Source organism: Xenopus laevis, chromosome 8L, assembly GCF_017654675.1.
Source record: "Xenopus laevis strain J_2021 chromosome 8L, Xenopus_laevis_v10.1, whole genome shotgun sequence".
In the NCBI taxonomy this organism is placed as follows: Eukaryota; Metazoa; Chordata; class Amphibia; order Anura; family Pipidae; genus Xenopus; species Xenopus laevis.
This window is the reverse complement of record NC_054385.1, coordinates 72,223,417-72,240,815: the sequence shown is the minus strand read 5'-3', so window position 1 is coordinate 72,240,815 and position 17,399 is coordinate 72,223,417. Positions and strand designations below refer to the sequence as shown.

The following is a 17,399-nucleotide window of genomic DNA, read 5'->3' as shown; positions in this document are numbered from 1 at the left end:
GAGGCCATCATAATTGATCAAGTTAATTAAGGTACATAATACAGATCTGGATCAGTATCATCCAGCCCCAATCTACCGGCTTCTGTCTATTCCCTTGATGTAAGCTCTGTGTGCCCTGCATTGGTTACTCTCCTTGGAAAAGACAGGAATATATTCTAAGCACTGGGGTGTGCACTGAATAAAGCTGTTAGACAAAGAATCTGTCGTTTCATATGACATGACCCAGTTCTCTGCATACAGAAATCTGCAGCACTGGAGCCTGTTCTTCTTAAGCAATTTTTATTAAAAACATCTGAGCAGATTACAAAAGTATATATATATATATATATCTTAAAAAACTATAAAATGGTTTCCAGCCTCTGGGGTTGGGGCTAGAAAAGGGAATGGGACCTCTTCTAATATTCTGTTTAGTGTTTTTGGAGAAGATGAGCAGTAAGGGGGGGGCTCGACATGTTTATGTGAGAGTCACGCAGCAAGGAAAAGAGGGGATCAGAAACCTCAGCCGTCCGATTTCCATGGTAACTAGCCTGCAACAGCAATCAGACTACCGATGAGAGGGTCGGAAAACTGCCGTGCTCCATCTCACCCGATGAATCAGCAATTAACTGTCAGATAGCCGTCAGGATTTCCTGTCTACTTAGCTCTTCATCCTTTCAGAAACAAACACAAATAAATATATTAGGTGTCTGCCTGGGAACAATTCATTCTGCCTTCATGCAAGGAGTATCATATCAGTGGTCAGAGCTGCAAAGTGGATAAAAGTATACTTGTAAAGAGACTGAATAGATCTGGTCCAATAACTAATACAGCACAACCATTATTATGTAGCAGGGAGATTATGAGTAGCACCTTCTAATATTAATGCACCACAGAACTAGGTATAGTCAAGATCTCACACAACTATTATGCTCTAATATCAGTGTAGCACAGACAGCCTGGAACGCTCTCACATTGATGCAACAGAGAGCTGTAGTACAAAGAACATACAGTAGAGGCACACACATAGTCTGGTGAGTTTCCTTGCACTCAGGAAATACATTTTAAGCATATAACTTAAAGTACTCAGTGTTGAGTACTGGCAGCCTCCAATACTAACACAGCACAGAGTCAAACACTTGTATTTGTTGGCACTAATGCAATAGAGAATTTAGCACTGGTAGCTTCTACTCCCAATGCAGCCCAGAGACAAACAACTGCAGCCTCTAGTATCAACAAATTATGAAACTAGAACTAGTGAAATCAAACACTGAAGTTTACCATTACTATTGAACCAAAAAACCTATCACTGCTGGCATGATACCAGAGCACATAGTTGCACCTTCTCAGAAGTGAGCCAGACATTGCTGCTAGGGGTGGACTCCAGAAGTTTAGCATTCATAGTCCCCCTTGTCATTGACCAACCTCTAAAAGCTTCAATCTGTGGGGATTGCAAGGCTGCGAGGTTGTGCTGAAATGACCCAATGGAGTTAACATTATTTTTCTTAAATTAAAAAGAAAAAAGATGACTGTCGGTATAAGGGAAGGCATTTGTGGAATGGCAGGCCCTGTCACTAGTATAGCTTCTTCAGTTCTTAGTAGTTGATACAATTCCTGTTAATAATAATATTAAACAGTACAAGGTTTTCATTCCATTTGGCTCTAATGCTGCCTACCTTCCTGATTCTCTTCTTTCAGATCAGATGGTTCTGCTGTCTCCCAGGTTTCTGGCACAAGATGAAGAACTAGTGTTAGGGGTGCCCGCTCTTTGGCACAAGACCTTTGTTGGACTTGTGCAACAAGACCTAACATCTGAATCCCTTTCTGAAAAGGTACTGCTGGGGTGATAAACCCCTCCTTCGTCCTCATCGCAGCTGCTCAACTAGCTTTAAAGGAGTACAACAAAAAAAGAGAAATAATACAAAATATCATAAAGTGTATTTTTTATGTTTGAACTTGAATGTCATTTGTGCTACTTAAAGTTAAGTGTCTCACCAGACTCCTGCGTTAAGTCGCCCTTTAAACACACAGACCATGAATATTGGCTTATAAGGAATAGTTAAAATTTTGTCTCCACAATGTGCTTTTCACCAATTTCTCTCCTCTTTTCAAAGATTAGTCTGGATTGCTGTAAAATGTTCTCACGTGGCAATCTATTAATGAAGTTAAGAGGAGAGAGGCACATTGCCCATAGTGTAAAACCGTTTATTTGCTAAAAAGTAATGCTCTTACAATTGTGCTAAAAAATGATTTCTTCACAGTTAGATGTTGGGATGTCTCGCTTGTGGTGATTGGATAGCCAGCAATCCCCCCACTCGCATCCCTGCAGCAGAAGTGACACTCTCGCCTGATGCTTTTCGCCTCCAATCAGCTTCCTTAGAGGCATGGTTCCACTCCATCCACAGAGTGAAAGCACACCTCTGAGGAAGCTGATTGGCAGCAAGAAAGACTAATCTTTGAAAGGCACTGGGAGAAATTAAGTCTGTAAGTAGGCACTCCTGCCGTACAAATTGGTGAAAAAGCACGTTGTGGTAAAACTTTAACTAATCCTTATACACCAATGTTCATAGTCTGTGTGTTTAAAGGGAAACTTAACCCAAAAGTCTGGTGACACAAATCACTTTAAGTATGTACGTGATTACGTTTAAAAACATAAATACTACACTATATATTAATTTCTATTATTTCCTTTTTTTTGTAGCCCTTGCCAGGCTTATGGCACTGATCATTATTGGATAATCTGCTTTTGATACAATGGAGACTATATAGAGAAGGAAGAAGGAAGAGGACTGAATGTTTTGAGCTATCCCTATTGAGAACTGCTAATTGTTTCTAATGCTCAACTCGCTTGTCTACATCTATCTCTTACTACCTACAGTGAGCTACACAGATCTGACCACTAACTAACCTAACTATCCCGCTTACCCTGGCATATCTCTGAAGTAGATGCCTCAGAGACATCATTCACTCTTATCTTCTTTACATCAGCAAAGGAAAAAGTGGTCCACTGCTCACCCCTTATATAGACTAGCTATGGAAATGCTTTCCTGAGTGACACAGAGGAGAACCTGCTCTAAAGCCTCTCAAGAAGTTTTCCCTGCCTTATTGCTCCATCTAGTAACTGGAGTAATAATGCCAACTAATCAACATAGCATATAGCTTACATATTTAAGTTCAAGTATCAAGTTATAGCCAATAACATTTTACACATTTCACATTCTCTTCATCAACCTCTAAGAGCTCTGCCAGGGTATCATGGCTTGCTGTAAACAAGATGGAAAGGTCAAGACAAAAACAGTCAACAGTTATTAAGACTACAATTAAACATTACATACTCATACCACCAAACATACCTGTTAGTAAAAAAAAGTGCTAAAATAACACATTAACACAGCAACACTCTGGACAGTGTCTTTTGTGTTTTTCACTGCAAACGACCTCTATAGCAGGTCTGGACTGGGAGTCAAAATAGGCTCAGGCATTCCCATTACAAAGAGGCCCAAACAGGTCCCAGCAGCCCACTAAATAGTGACTTTCTATGGCACCTGATAGCAGCCCCTCTGGCATTTGCCAGAACCCACAGATTGCCAGTCCGGGCCTGCTCTATAGTGTTGGGGGTGGTGATCCAGTCTAGTGCAACATACTTGCAGAGGCACTTGGCCAACCTCTTCCCCAGCCATGGTTGACCCCTGCTTTAGTAACCCACTTGTCACCTTTAAATCACATGCGGGGGGCCCTACTCCTGTCTCCACCCCTGGGCTTTTAGACACAGCAACTGGTTCCTCTGTCAATTCTTTCACTGCTTCTGACCCATCATCAGCTTCCAGCTGCAGCTCCCATGCAGTGTACCATGTGGAGCAGCATCTCATTTAACTGCTCCACCGTCCCACTTATAGGTTATGTTTCTGGACTAACCACCACGAGGTGATTAGTCGCCAGACGACCAAATCTCCCTAAAACGCACTGTGTGGCCTGACCCTAAACAGACTCTTTTCAGATTTTGTCTTTTGCATGATTTTTTAATTACATTTTTTCAGAATTTGTCTTTAACTCTTACTAAACCAGCCAGTCAGCCATCAAATTGGAATTTCTGGGGGGGGGGGATGGTTATTTTACCTAGGAAAATAATACATCATTTTTTTCAGGATAACCTGGGCTTTCTAAATCTGCCTACATGTTTTGGTTATTCCACTTTTGTAACAAGATATAAGGGTCTAAATACAAGAAATGCTGTTTTGCATAATATAGGGATTTGTATCAGAAATATGTTTTATTATCTTAGATCAAGTGCTGCCGAAACTAAAAAATTGCCTTGAAAGCTTTACTTTTCGTTTAGATATTTTCACTAAAATTGCTAATATTGCCTCATTCTTTAAGCTAAAACTAATAAAATAATGCAAGTGTGAGTCAAAAACTTGTAACATATAAAATTGTAGAAATACACTTTTTTTGGTTTAATCAGTGTTTTACGTGTTTTGTTAATGACGCTTTCACACCTATAGGGTTAGTCAAAAACGTGTGCCCTGGCTATAAAATGCTAACCTCTATTAATCCTATTAATATGATAATTCCACAATGGGGCACCTACAAGAGGTGTGAAATGAAAGTTGGGGGAACCAAAGCAAAGCAAATATTCTTAGAACTGATCTGTCACATGGGGAAGAGTTACTCTGAGCTTTACCATTTTTAAAATGTCGGGAGAAAATGCTGTTTAAAATGTCATTTTTGCGCCATTTTTATGTCGTTTGGAAGACAAAGTCATAAAATTGTCTGTAAACTGTCTGTCTTGCACTAAAAAAGTAAAAGTGGCGATTGAGTCGGAAATTTAGGTGGATTTCTGTTTGTGAATATGGAGAAAATATTTTACACCAGTTTACCACCACTTCTACTCCAAAAATGGACTATCTCCAATTTTGTGAAGTCCCCCCCATAATCTTGCAGATGAACACACTAACAGCTTTATTCAAAGTCACTAGTACAGTTTTTCAAGCTCCTTTTAGTTACCATAAGTCCCGTTAATTATTAATTAAACAGTATAAAGACTTCCAGGCCATTTGGCTGTAAAAGCTGACTACCTTTCTGATTCAGTCAGGTGGCTCTGTTGGCTACCAGGTTTTTGGCACAGGATTAAGCACTAGCTTCTGGGGCATCCTGTCTGTGACACATGATATTTCTAGCACCTATACTGGTCTCCAGTGAGTGCTGACCCATTCCTGCCTACTCATTGGAAACTTAATTGCTGAACTATCTGGTCTACCTATATACCTTATTACCTAAAATGTGTGCCACAGATCTTACCTGATCTGGCTCAGACCAGCTCACGTTGGAACCTCTCTAAGTTAGCTTGGAGGCTCTTTGGCATCATTCATTATTTCTTTTACATCAGTCAAAGAGGAAGTGGATCACTGCTCTCCCCCTTATTTCCTGTCTAACAGCACCATCTAGTAACTGAAGTAATAATCAATAATACTGTACATATTAAAAATATATTTATCAAATTATATTTACCCCCTATCAAACTAGTCCAGATTTGTGTGGTAAGTTCAATAACCTGGTTGTGCTAATAAAAAAGATTTGCTTGATTAATTAAAGCCTTTTGATAGGCTTTAAATAAATAATTAACAAAACAATAAGTTCAGAGACGCATAGAGTTGCTTTTTCTGTGTATTAAAAATAGCCAGTGCCAACTTGTTGATTTATGTACTTAATCTATAAGCGATAGATTCAAGATTCCAATAAGTTATAAAGTGCAAGTGCTCAATTGTTATTCAGTTGCCGACTGGGTGTGGTTCAAAATGATTAATTTATGCAAGTGCTAGTGCATTATAAAATCACAAGGTAATTCATTAATAATATAGTTTAACGAAAAAGGAACCAGGACCAACATTCAAGGAAATTTGAGTAGGAAAAGGAAAATAGTGTAGAGGTGGAGAAGTCCCAAAGAAACTGCTGCCTATTATTTTCTAAGCCCTGGGACCCCACACGGGGAGAAAGTAGTACACTGAGGACTGTGGTCTCGTATATTACATACCCTATCTCTTTAAGAGCTAAAATCTAAAAAACCACAAATCCACCAGTGCCATATGAATAACATATGAATAACAGAGAATGAAGGAATTTAATGCGGTTCCCTGGACCAGACTATGAGTTGGCACTGGCTATTTTTAATACACAGAAAAAGCAACTCTATGCTTCTCTGAACTTGTTGTTTTGTTAATTATTTACTTAAAGCCTATCAAAAGGATTTAATTAATCAAGCAAATCTTTTTTATTAGCACAAGCACTTTATAATTATCAACTCATTGGTTCACTATATAATTTAGATAAGTTAGTTAATTCATTTGAGAGTACGGGGGCTCTTACTATCTTTCTCCTTTCTTTTGAATAATTGGCAGCAGTAATTCACGCCTCCGATCCTCCACGAGGTAACATTTAAACCTAAAGGACTGCCTTTCTTCCTTGTAAGTTCAATAACCTATTTTCTTGCTAAAAAAGGCATCCAACCCCTTCTTGAAATATCTAATGTATGTGCCAAGCTGAATCCCTTCAGGCAGGGAATTCCGAAATGCATTGCTCTCTTAAGCAATATTAATAAAATTTAATTAAGTATTGTATGTAAGAAATTGGACAGCAATTGATCTGTATAATAAATATTGCAGTTTTGCAAGAATTTAATTTTTTGTGTTACCTTTTAGCAGAGATGATACATTCTTATGCCTGAAACAGAAGTGCCATGGGAGTACATGTAACTTTAGAGAATCAACATTTTTCCTGTATCAGGGGAGAGATTTGGCTTTCATGAAAAATGATACACCTGAGGCGAAGGTTTGCACAGCCTTATTGCAGAAATGTATCTGTTCTACATGCTCAAGATTGCCTTCTGTCTCTTTCATGCATGTTAAATTACTATCCTATATTAGTCCTTGGCACAGCTGTTGGGAATCTGTTCCATATATTTATGTAGTAATGCTGTAGCTTCAGATTATATCCCCTGGTTCAAGCTGTACTCTGAAAAATATTTCCCTGCTGAACTTTTTTCAAGATGTTTGTTATATCTCCTGAATCCCTTCTGTTTTAATGGTGTGCACACAAGAGCTAAGTACAGGTTTCTGCTTAGTTTCGCAGAAAATTCGCCACCGGTGAATGTCGCTGAGGCCCATTAAAGGGTGTCAAAATGATGCACAACGCCATTCACGTCATTTCCGCTGTGAAACAAGGTGAAAAAATTCGTCCATCCCTACAGGTCATCTGACCAACCAATCCACAGACTAAATGGTCAGATATTACATCTGGCAATATACATTACCTACCACATACAACACTTCTTTCCCAGTTTATGTGCATTAATCTTTTGATTAAGATTTCCTAACGGTTGACAGGTAATTATCATGACCAGTCTTACAATATCATACTGCATCTCGAACATATAGAAAGCAAAATACAAGCACAACAGAACAACTGCTAGCAAGGTAAACAACTGCCTGTCGGTTATGTGAAAAGGCAACAGTTTGAGGGCACAACACTTATGGAAATTTTAAAATGTTCCACTTTCATGTTACACCATTTTCAGTTCTTCTGCTGTACCATTTTTTTAGTTTAATTTTGGGAGAGACATTGGTGTGCTAACACTAAGAGGCCAATTTATTAAACCTCCAATTTTATTTGGTTGAGCTTTTTAAAGGGATAGTGTCACATCAGAATTCTGCACTGAAATCCGTTTCTCAAAAGAGCTAACAGATTTTTTTATATTTCATTTTGAAATCTGACATGGGGCTAGACATATTGTCAGTTTCCCAGCTGCCCCCAGTCATGTGGCTTGTGTTCTGATAAACTTCAGTCACTCTTTACTGCTGTACTGCAAGTTGGAGTGATATCCCACCCCCTCCCTTTCCCCCCCCAGCAGCCTAACAAAACAACAATTGGAAGGTAACCAGATAACAGCTCCCTAACAAAAGATAACAGCTGCCTGGTAGATCTAAGAACAGCACTCAAAAGAAAAAAAATTGAATTGAACTACTGCAGACATGGCAAATAAATTTGGTCCTCTTATAGCAATCCTCCTGTGCTCCTGTCGACACATCAACTGTTCAGTAAAATAAAAATACAACTGAAGGAAGCAGAGGGGCAGAACTATGCTGCAAACTTCATTTAATTAGTAATGCACCAACACTATATGATTCGGGCCAGCATGCCCCTTTTCAATCGAAAAAGCCAGGTCCCACTGCGACACATTCAGTTACATTGAGTAGGAGAAACAGCTTGCCAGAAAGCAGTTCCATCCTAAAGTGCTGGCTCTTTCTGAAAGCAAATGACCTGAGATGGCTGCCTACACACCAATATTACAACTAAAAAATACACTTGCTGGTTCAGGAATTTAATTTTATATTGTAGAGTGAATTATTTGCAATGTAAACAGTATAATTAAGAAATAAAAAATGCACCATAAAATTCATGACAGAATCCCTTTAAGGAGAAAATTCTATTTTTTTTTGTGGAAAAAAAAAACTTCATTATTATACCCCAAAGCTGCTAAATATCAAAATCCAAAAATACTCCATCTCAAGCCTGTCGAAGTCATGTATAAGTCAATGGCAGATGTCCCTGAAGTTGTTTCTTGACATTGGGTTCTGCGCTGGATAATCGGATAAAGTCTGGGTGCTCATCCGATAAAGTAGAGTTTTCAGAGCGTTAATTGTACAATACGAATTGACGTTAAATTTTGTAACAAAGTTTACTTGCTCCAACTTTTTTGAAAAAAACTATTGATAAATGAGTTCAATACATGGATAGGAGTTTGGATGACTTTGTTTTAATAAAATAATTAGATTAGTTTGAGTTTTAGTAAATAACCCCCTAAGACTTAGCACTAAAACTAAGAATCTTGGTGCCGTGTCGTTCAATCATTTTGCCTTCAAGGCCCCTCAAAGGTAAGAGACGTCCACCTCAAAACAAGCTTACATAGATATGCAAAATATATGGTAAATATAAAATAAAAGGTCACCTTAACCTTCAGACTGAGATTCCATCTATTTTTTTGGCCCCGCTAGGCACCAGCCCAAATCTTTTGGTCCTCTGAATTAGTGAGTGTCCAACCAAACCTAATATATGCTAAATACAATGATTGTATAGGAAAATAATGCTAAGCAATGCTTTATTCAATGTGAACCACAATCACAAATCATAGAAAATACCAAGAGTTCTATTAGCAGGGAAAATATAAATATTATAGTATATTTTTTACATGCAGTCTGCCAGCCAGGAGTGACTTAGCCAGGCATACAGATTCATCTATTATCTATGAAGCCCCACCTTTGCAGTGCAGAGTTCCAAGGGAAAGGCATGCTTGGATCTGCAAAACCCTGGCACGGAATCACTTTTCTTCTGCACCATGAAAAGAATCCATTCATCTATATATAACTTTATCATTTAATTGTAAAGTATACTCAAAATATCTCATATATCTCATATATCAAATACTTCTTCCACAGTAGGAAAAAGTTATATGTCCAAAACTGTGTTTAATTATTTTATAGTGGCTTAGATACAGATCTTAAGGTAAAAAGGCCAATCCACTTAATGCACTGCATCCTCCTTTCAGGGCACACAGCAGGTGTAAAAGCAGGCCTCATATATACTTGGGGCACCACACAGATAGACGATGGTGATGGAAGAGAACACATGGCCCCAAATCTTCATTTATTGCTTGATCCATTTTAAAGAGCAGGGTGGCACAACTACAGATCCCATCTAGATTGCAGACTCCAAATATCTGTAACCAGACAGGACATTGCCTAACATATCCAGTGTAATTTCTAGTGGTATTGGATAAATTACATATGCGTTTTGGGTTGACATTCACATTTAGGACCTTCACAAGGCCCAGTGCTAGAGCCATAAGCAGCACATCTGCAATATAATCCAACTTTGAATCTAAGCAGTTACTTAAAATGCAGCTTTACATGCACAGAGAGAAAGTCTTTCACCTATATTCTGTAGTGTGTATTCTCACTCCAATGGAAACTTTGCAGTTAAACATCTCCTTGCCCTGTCTGTAACCATAATCTAATTTTCTTACAGCCTCGCATTCCCAATCCCACACAGCTCATGTTGTAGAAGTATAAGGAAAATAGATATGTGATTTCAATGTGATGACTCTTTTTTTCTCTTCATGGTTAGCCACTGTTGACTGCTATATGACACATAACTGATCGGAACAATACATAAAAACAAACTGTATCTGGAGGTGAACACTGAACAATGCACATATGAAAATTAATTTGAAGAACAGATACTAAACAAGGTACAAATATAAACTGAGCTGGATTCCATATGTTGAACAATGCACATGCACTAACAATAATGAGGCCCTCTAATGAGCAATCCCCACAAACTGAATATGAAGTGCAGATAATGAACAATACACATGTGCTGACTGATTATAGAAAATAGATAATAAATAATACACAATACAAATGCAATATTAAGTCCATATACTGAACAAAGCACATATACATGAAATATAGACGCCAGATAGAGCACAATGCAAATATTGAGCACACGTGCAGATATACCAGTGTTGCCTGAAAATTGTCATTGATAAATTCTAAAAAGCCTCAATAATTAAGTAATAAACATTAACAAGAAAAGAATAAACTTTAAATTATAATTTTTCTTATAAGATTTGTATATAAAGAATACACAGAAGACCACAAAGCTTTTGCATCTTAGTGCTAAAGGCATATATACTGTATTTGGGATGCAGGTACCTACTGGCCACTATCCATCCTTGGTATACAGGTGCCTCCTTTAAGAACTCACCTTGAATTAAATGCAGTGGGTGCTGAAACTCTCTTGTAGGAAATAAGGAACTCAATATTTCCTTGACCTGTTCATTATCCAGTCCATGACTCTATTAAATATTTAATTTAGAGCTTGTCAGACTAACTGCACAAATAGGCCTTAAGACAAACACAGGTGCAGGTAATTGTGAGAATTGCTGGATTATCACTGAAAGCTGTTTGAGGGGTTAAAGTAATTAAAAAAATATAACATCTTTAACAGATGTTTGAGGAAAACACTAAACATTGCAAGCAGAGATTGTCTCCTGACCCCCCATAATCAGAATATCCCCTTGATTAGTCACCTCTGATTTAATGTAGAAAACATTGTCCAGGTACTACAAATACTGGACAATCCCCAGCTTGTGTAAAATATTACATATATATTTTTGCTAGAAAGTCATCCACCTTTTCTAATGCCAACAATCATTCCCTCATCACCATCCATCTAGTAAGTTAATAACATATTTGTAGTGATGGGCGAATTTCTCCCACTTTGCTTCGCCAAAAAATTTGCTGAAAAATCGTGAAATCGGAAAGTTTCACAAAAAAATCGTGAAAAACCGGACATTTTCAAGAAAAATCGTGAAAATCGGAAATTGACGCCGCATCCAACCTGACGCGGGCATTAAAGTCAATGGGCGTCCGAATAGTGTTGACACGCACCAATTATGACACAGTCGACTTTTCGGACGATTGTCCCAAAAAAACATTCGCCGCACATTCGTGCCAGGAAAATTTATTCACTACATATTTGAAATAAAGAACCCTCCCTATGCTGAAAGTGAATCATTCTTTGCTCTAAGAGGTCCTGTCCAATGAAAAAAAATACTTATAGTGGTCTCTAGTAGTTTTCAGACTTGTTCAAGGGAGTATGCAGAAAAGTGCAAAATTAACTGCAGTGGACAAAAGCATAAACTTTTTTATACTACCTCAGCACTCACTAATTTGTCATTGGAATTCTAGCCATAAGTGGAAACGTTGTGGGAAGAACAATTCCACATAAGGAACTTCATCCTGTAGATAAGGGTACTTTTATTTTTTTGTTTGCAACCTCTGCCTCTTAGATACAGAACTCAATTGTCATGCTTCATGTTTTATGTGCACCTCATAATGCATTTGTTTATATTGTTTATATATCTATAACACAGAACATTTCCACTCTCTCTGCTTCTGCCCAGTGCCAACGCTCCATGCCAAAAAACAGGCAGCTTAAGGCAATCTTTGTTTTATTAAAATGTTTTTTTCAGTAGAACAAAATAGTTCCAAAATCTTCCAACTTAACTAACTGGAAGGTTCATTTAGACCACTGAAGCAGACCTGTCTGGTTATATGAGTTAGTACCATTTAGAGTGACAGAATAACAGAGTGACATGCAGAATTAGAGGTTTTTTTAATAGCAACAGTGGGTAGTTCTTGACACGTTGACACACATGCAATCTATCAGCTTTCATTCAAACAAAGGGGAAATTGCAGAAACAAAGTTTTGTGCTTTGTGAGTCACCTTTATCCACCTTTCATCATATAGTTGTTATTTAAGAACACTACTAATTATGTACATGTAGGGTTCAATTTACCTTAGACAGCAAAATAAATGCATAGACCACTGAGTATATATATATGCATTGTACACATAATTGCATTTATACATAGGCTGACAATATACTGAATTGTAACAGTGACACCAATTTCTATTAGATTATGCCCCTCATAGTGTCTTAGCAGTTGCCTGAGAAAAAGAGGGGCAGATCTTGGCAATGCTATTATAAAGGAAAAAGTGGCAGGATTTGTCAGTGTTATAAATATGGTTGGAGAAAGATAGACGAAAAGTGAAAGATTCTGGATCAACATGGTTAATGAGTATGCCATCAATGGTCATTGTTAACAGTGTAGAAGGGCCAGAAGGAGTATCAAAACAGTGAATAAATCCAACAGCATAATAATAGTAGTATCCTTTGGCCTTGGCAAGCTGGAGATCATTTAAACTCTACATAAGACAGTCTCAGTGAAGTGCACAAATCAAACATTAGATTGCACTAAATCCTGCAGATTATGGGTGTGAAAAAAGTTAGTAAAGTTAGAAAAAATAAGACATTTCAGGAATTCAGAGGTCAGAGGGAGAAGGGAAACATGGCAGTAGTTAGAAAGGGTCAACTGTAAGCCTTTTTAGGAATGCACCTGGCACAAAGAGGGGGAAGTACCAGCAACAGAAGCCAGGTCTAGACTGGGATTCAAAATAGGCCCTGGCATTCCAAGTACAGAGCGGCCCAACCAGCTCCCGACGAGCCCACAAAATAGTGACTGTCTATGTCATCTTATGGCAGCCCCTCTGGCATTTACCAGAACCCACAGATTCACAGTAAGGACAGGAGAACAGTGTTATATAAACAAGGTCAGACTGGGGCCCAGAGTCCACCAGGGCTCTGCCTCAGGGCCCCCCCCTACATGCATTGTTTCTGCTGTCAACGGCAGAGAGCAAGAGACGCATGTGTAAAACCGGCGTATGCGCACTGTTTTTCCGTGACCGCCAAAGAGGTGAGGAAGAAAAATAAATATACATGCTTTAATGGAAGTTGTGTCTTGTCACATCTGCAACAACAAGTATTAGAAGTACCTAATCTTCAAAATAGCATTAGTATTATCTATTACTACTAACAACAACAGATGTGTCAAATCAGGGAGTTTGGGAAAATTGTTACACTGAAACTGTAGTCATCTACTCTGGTAATCTGTGAACAAACTGTAAAACCATTGGTTCACTACAGAGCCATCAAACAAGAATGTTTTAGTGTCACAAACAAATCTGGTTGAGCTATGTATACATGAATGGCATCACTGGACAACCAGAGAAGGGGAGGATATGTTATTACATAATGATTCAATTTATCACTTTTTGGTGCTTATCAATCAAATAAGTCAAACGCCTTATAAGCAATAAATCTGCAAATTTCTTGTTGCCATTACATTGGTGTGTGTTGGACAGCCACTGCCTCATGGAGATATATAGAACAGATAGGCTTTATATAAAAACTTGCAAAAAGATAACAGTAATATCTTTTGTTGAGTCATTATATCTGTTCTATTTGCCATCTCTGTGTATTTCTAAATCAGACAAAATCTGGCCATTCAGTTTGTGAATGTCATCTATATACGGCAGCATTTAGTGGTGGAGCTAAAGCAGCTTGGACTCAATTCAGCATTCAATAAATAAATGCATAAATAGCTTTGAAAATACATGTCCCCAGTAATTCTAATTTTGCTTTACATATGAAAGCTTTTTTCCACCAACACACTGACTGAGTTGTTAATCCATTTACAGTATATACAGCCTGGTAAATGAAGAAAGAAGTGCATGGATGTTGAGAAACACATAAGCCTCTTTCTTCTCTAATTAAGCCAACAGAAGATCTGGGGAGAAAGACACAGCTGGCTTTATAATACAACTGAAGCATGATGCAAAACTGTCAGGGGGATGCCAATCTGTAAAGCACTCCCCAGTAAATTGGCACCCAGAAGTGACCCCAGTTACTAACCCTGAATCCTGAGCCAGAACCCCTTTTCCTTATAAAAACATGCAGGCACAAGTATTGTTGTACCCTAGGTCTGACCCACTGAACAGCATCAGATCCTAAATCTAAAAAAAAAATAGGTCAATCAGAATGGCATTTCTCAGCAATGAGTATTTTCCAATGATTAACATTTGTTTTTCAAGTCCATCATGGATATGCTATTACATGGTCTGTGAGTAACATAAACAGGACTATTAATATAGATAACATGTGACAAAATTGCCCATGTTATTACCTTGGTCACCATATACTTAACCTATAACTGCATTATCTGAGGAGATCACAGACTATGTCTGTAGAGGCACCATAGAGGGACATAATGCACAGCCTGGTATTTCTTTTTCCTACAAAGACAGCAACCACTTAGCAGAGCTGTGCCTCCCAGCTGCACAGAATCTAAAGAGTTCTCTGAGACCAAAGCCAAAACTACTGGGAAACAAAAAAAGGAAAAGAGTCAAACAAATAGCCTATTTCTCCGCTTATGAAAGGCCTTTGGGGATTTTGGCAAGCCTGTCCCTAACTATTGGAAGGCTGCAGTTTGCAAAACTAAGATGCATTTTGTGTGAAATTTCCAATGAATCTGTTAGTTGTTTTAGGCATAATCCTCTGACCTTTGGCTGATTCCATTAATTATTATACATATTTTTATTATCACTTAGGGGTGAACTCCGTGGCGCGCCAAGGAGCGATATGTTGCCACGCGATGACACGCATGTGACGTGTTGGATGTCCAGAAGATAAAGGAAGTGAATAAGAAATCGCAGGTAAAAACTACATATATCCCACTGTTGGATGAAAACGCTGCACGCTGCGTCTTAAGCACTTAAGGACAATTGAAGAGCGAAAAAAAATTCACAGTCATGTTAGCACATTAAACACACCAAACTTGTCCAATTTATATAACTATCTGTGACATTGAGGATCTATAATATATTCTTTCTTATAACAGCCGGAGTGTATTTCTCTGTTGAAGGCGGCACTTATAGTACCAATTTCTATCACCTCCAGATAATGTGATGATGTGTGATGATGTCTATATGTGTGAGATGATACTTCATGTACTAAAACACTTTAATTCCCAAGGTATGTGTGAGAGAAAAATAGAAACTACTCATAAATATATATATATATATATATATATATATATATATATATTTATATATATATATATTGATATTGTTTCCTGAATTTGTGGTTTGCAATGTTTCATATGTGGTATTCTAAGCCCTTGCATATATAGTAAATTTGGGTTTTAAAAGTGAACTGCGTCAAGTTCAGAGTATTTCTCAGCATCACTTATATTTATACTTATATATACACTTATATTAGGCAAAAACACTGTTACTGACTTTGCCGTCCTCTCTCTTTCTCTGTAAATATATATATATATATATACACACACACCTGTTAAAGAAAACAGTGAATCTACTTCAAGTCCAAAGTTTTGGTCACCGACTGTGACCTTTTCCAAGGGAATACAAACAGGAAACACCTTTCTGTTTGTAGTTCTTTGAAAAAGGTCACATTCTGACAATTTGACTCATTGATATGCTTTGATGAGTGTGTCAATCCTTCATACACTTTCCTGTGGCTTTGAGGACATTTTTAAAGAAAGAGCTGAAAACTTTGATATCAAACGGCTAGTAATCTATTTTCTAAATCTACCTCATAGAGTTGCATTCTGCTAAATGTAAGGTCAATGGCCAAGCACTATTTTATGGGCATACCTTGAACAATGCTCATTGGGAACATCAGTCAAATGTTGATATCAGTCCACTCACTGGAAGTACTCTTTTCCTCAAATGCTTTGCTTCCTGGTAATGAATTAAACAATAACAAAAACAGTCAATTAGATTGCTAGAAAGTGCTAAAACCTTAAAATGTATCCTGCTCTTTTTGCCAAGTCTTTTCTCAACTCACCTTGCTCTGGAGCATTGCTCCTTGTTTCACACATATGCTTGGTTGTTTTGTTGGATAGCACCTCTTCTGCTGTAGCAAACTCTGTATTAAGGGGCAACTCCTCAGCACCTCCAGCCAGCTTGGCACAAGAGCGGGCACATGCCATAGCTTGATGTCCATTGGTCTGAGAATACACATTGCTGACCCTGGTTTTTCCCACCTCCTCTTGGCCACTGTATACCTTGTACCTGATCATCAGGATGATGATAAACACTAGCACAGATGCCACAATAATTCCTCCTATAATGATAATCATTGTACCTCCCAGGAACTGAGTATTGAGCTGCTGGCACTGCCCACTCTCCTCCTGAGTGCTGAATTGGACACACCCTACTAATCGTGTTGCAGTCAGTGAGGTCATTCCATCATCATATACAGCTAGGACACAGAGGTCATACTCACGTCCTGGAGCCAGGTCATTGACAAGGAAGCTCCTGTTACTGGGGTTGATCATCCTGCAGAACAGAGCACATGGGTTAGTGAGAGCACAGGTAAAGTAATCAAATTAAAATATGCGAGAATAATTGAGTGCTAGATTCAGAGCACAGCTAGACCTCAAACACTAAGTGGTATGCTTTGCATCTCTTAGAGCTTTTACTATCATCTCTGAGGTCTAACTAAATTACCCCTTTATATAGGCATATCAGTATGAACATGGCATATCTTCTCCAAATAGAAAAAAACTCATACCCCTTCTCTTGTTAGACTGTAAGTCTTTTTTACCACTTGTATTGGCCATCAGTTGTAATTTTGTACGCAATCTGTATGCTTGATGTATACACTATCCCATTATACAGATGCAGAATATGTTGATACTTTATAAATATGTATAAGAAGAAGAAGAATACTAAGACTAATATCTTACTTTTCACCTGCTCTGTGATAATGGATTGTCTCCCTCATCAGTCATCCAGCTCTCCATGACAGAATGTATAATATGTGCCAGTAGGAGTGTACCTGTAACATTGTAGTTAAGTAACCTGTGACAGATGGTGTGCAGACCAGTATTAAATGAAACACTCTAGGCCAGTGATCCCCAACCAGTGGCTAGTGAGCA

The 17,399-nt window shown here is 38.1% G+C and overlaps 1 protein-coding gene across 2 annotated transcripts in view; it reads right to left on the bottom strand.

The window, feature by feature from the left end:
* Window positions 1-201: 201 nt before the first annotated feature.
* Window positions 202-17,399, bottom strand: part of lrfn1.2.L (leucine rich repeat and fibronectin type III domain containing 1, gene 2 L homeolog) — a 34,350-nt gene continuing 17,152 nt past the window's right edge. Inside the window, exons 3-6 of one of the 2 annotated variants that reach the window (XR_005963407.1) lie at window positions 16,304-16,797; window positions 16,111-16,197; window positions 1,653-1,862; window positions 202-650 (exon numbers count right to left, since the gene is read on the bottom strand). Coding sequence is in view for 1 of the 2 variants with exons in the window: in XM_018230313.2 (XP_018085802.1) it covers window positions 16,139-16,197; window positions 16,304-16,797 (553 nt within the window). In the remaining variant the exon portion in view is untranslated. The remainder of the gene's footprint in view (window positions 651-1,652; window positions 1,863-16,110; window positions 16,198-16,303; window positions 16,798-17,399) is intronic. The other variant, XM_018230313.2, reaches the window with a different exon arrangement.